The sequence below is a fragment of the Pteropus vampyrus genome, unplaced genomic scaffold (assembly GCF_000151845.1).
Source record: "Pteropus vampyrus isolate Shadow unplaced genomic scaffold, Pvam_2.0 Scaffold15925, whole genome shotgun sequence".
Lineage (NCBI taxonomy): Eukaryota > Metazoa > Chordata > Mammalia > Chiroptera > Pteropodidae > Pteropus > Pteropus vampyrus.
Window position 1 is genome coordinate 1 of NW_011904706.1, and position 1916 is coordinate 1916.

At 53.2% G+C, this 1916-nt stretch overlaps 1 protein-coding gene across 1 annotated transcript; it reads right to left on the reverse strand.

Annotated features, from left to right (window-relative positions):
• Positions 1–44: 44 nt before the first annotated feature.
• Positions 45–1584, reverse strand: LOC105310903 (poly [ADP-ribose] polymerase 4-like). The gene is made up of 2 exons (XM_011386989.2): positions 1359–1584; positions 45–481 (listed from the first exon to the last, which is right to left on the reverse strand). Exons 1-2 carry the CDS (start codon positions 1546–1548, stop codon positions 360–362), a joined length of 312 nt encoding a protein of 103 aa, XP_011385291.1. The 5' UTR covers positions 1549–1584; the 3' UTR covers positions 45–359.
• Positions 1585–1916: the final 332 nt, after the last annotated feature.

Genomic DNA, 1916 nt, shown 5'->3' on the forward strand with positions numbered 1-1916 from the left:
TTTATAGCCTTAGAGTTTAATTCATGTCACATTATCATCAATGGCACTTACCTTTTTTATGGTTTTCAAAGACTACGACATCAAATACCTCTGGGTCTGCCAGCCCAGACTGAGGGGGCGGCTGGTCATCCTGGGCTCTCTCCATTGTAAGAAGAAGAAAAGGGACAGAAGAAAGCTGCAAAGCGGACACTGCCAGCTTTATCTGGGTGGCAGGACTGTAGATTATTTTTATCTTCCCTTTTATTTTACAAATTTTATCCCATGAGTTCATATTGCTTTTGTCAATGAAATAAAAGAACCACCAACACACAAAAATGGAAGGACCGGGGTCTTCTGATGGTGGTCTGGGGGCAGCATCCCTAGAACTGGATAGACCCTGACTCAGGAGACACAGGGAGGTGGCATTTACTCACCGTGATGAACTCGGCTGCCACACTGTCACTCGTGAGGCACTTGGGGTATGAGAACAGCTCTTGGTAACCTGTGTGATGAGACGGGCGTGAGGTGTCGCCGTTCAACATTCATCTTACTGAGCGCTAACAAACAAGTGTTTCATGATTTTAACAGATGAAAAGCCACCACAGTATTCCTTTAAATAATAAACTCTAGTGCAAACCAAGCACTTTATTGTGCAAAAGGCTCTGAGTCAAACTGCACGTGCAGACCTCCATTCTGCAGCACATAGCTCATGCAAGGTCGGGTGAGGCATCACAACAGCACGGGCCGCCCAGCCATTGGAGGGACCTTCTCCTTCCACAACCTCTGCCCCAGCAGCCGCAGAGCCTGGCTCCTTCCTAAAGGGGCTGGGCCATCTGCTAAATGGCGCAGAAGAACCAGCGGGACACAATGTCCCCTCCCTCCACTCTGTGGCCCTTCTTCTGGTGGCTGAGACAGCCCTGGACCCCCGCCTGGTTACGGTGTCACCTTTCTTGAGCCCACTCCTCACAGACTATCTATACCGCGCTCATTTCGGAGGTTCTATCCTCCACCTTGGGGCCCTCGTAGGTCACACCAAGGGTCTCGTGGTCGGCTCAGCTGGCGTTGGTGACAGTCACGTGCACGCGGCACTTGCTGTGACCGTGGCCCTGTTTCAAGCCCTTTACATACATAGTCCAGTCCTCATGACAACATGGTGAGGTGCAGGCTACCGCCTTCCTCACAGACAAGGAAATGGAGGCTGGACAAGATCAAGGAGATGCCCGTGGCGGCACCGGGAGCTGGTAAGTGGTGGAGCTGGGACTGGAACACACTGGAACTCTGTGCTCCCTCTCACTCCAAAGGTGAGCTGAGCTCTACCCACGAACGAACGTGCAGCTGTGAGAGAGGAGGCACACTGCGCCCGGAGCCCAAGCGCTCACCTGAGCCAAATCTGACAACGTTCACCTTCTGCTCCATGCCCACCAAGGACAGCGCGTACAAGGCAATCTGCTTGGCGTGCAAGAATGTCACACCCTCCATGGAACTGGAGCAGTCGAGACAAATCACCACTTCGCTCTTCTCGGCTGTGTCAGCGAAGGCGCTGCCGAGATCCGGGTGGAAAACCAGCATGCAGGCCTGAAGGGGAGGGGGCCAGTTCAGGGGCTGCGTGGGACTCGAGCTGGCCCGTTCACACGGGCACTGCCGTGCATTCCCAAGGACCACAGAAACTTGATCCCCAAACCCAGCCACGTGATGTCTCTTAAGCCTGGACAGGTAACTGAGCTCAGAGCCGAGAGGGAAGGTGCTGGAACAGCGGGCACGAAGTCCTACGAGCCTCAGAGGGAGAGGCAGAAACACACCGATGCAGATGTGTGCGTGCGTGTTTCATTAAAGCACACCCAGTGTACAAAAACCCATGTTAACAGAAAAGGTAAACTAAATGCGCTTATTCCTGTGACTCAGGGGTCGTCACTTTCCCATGCCCTTTGCATACCATG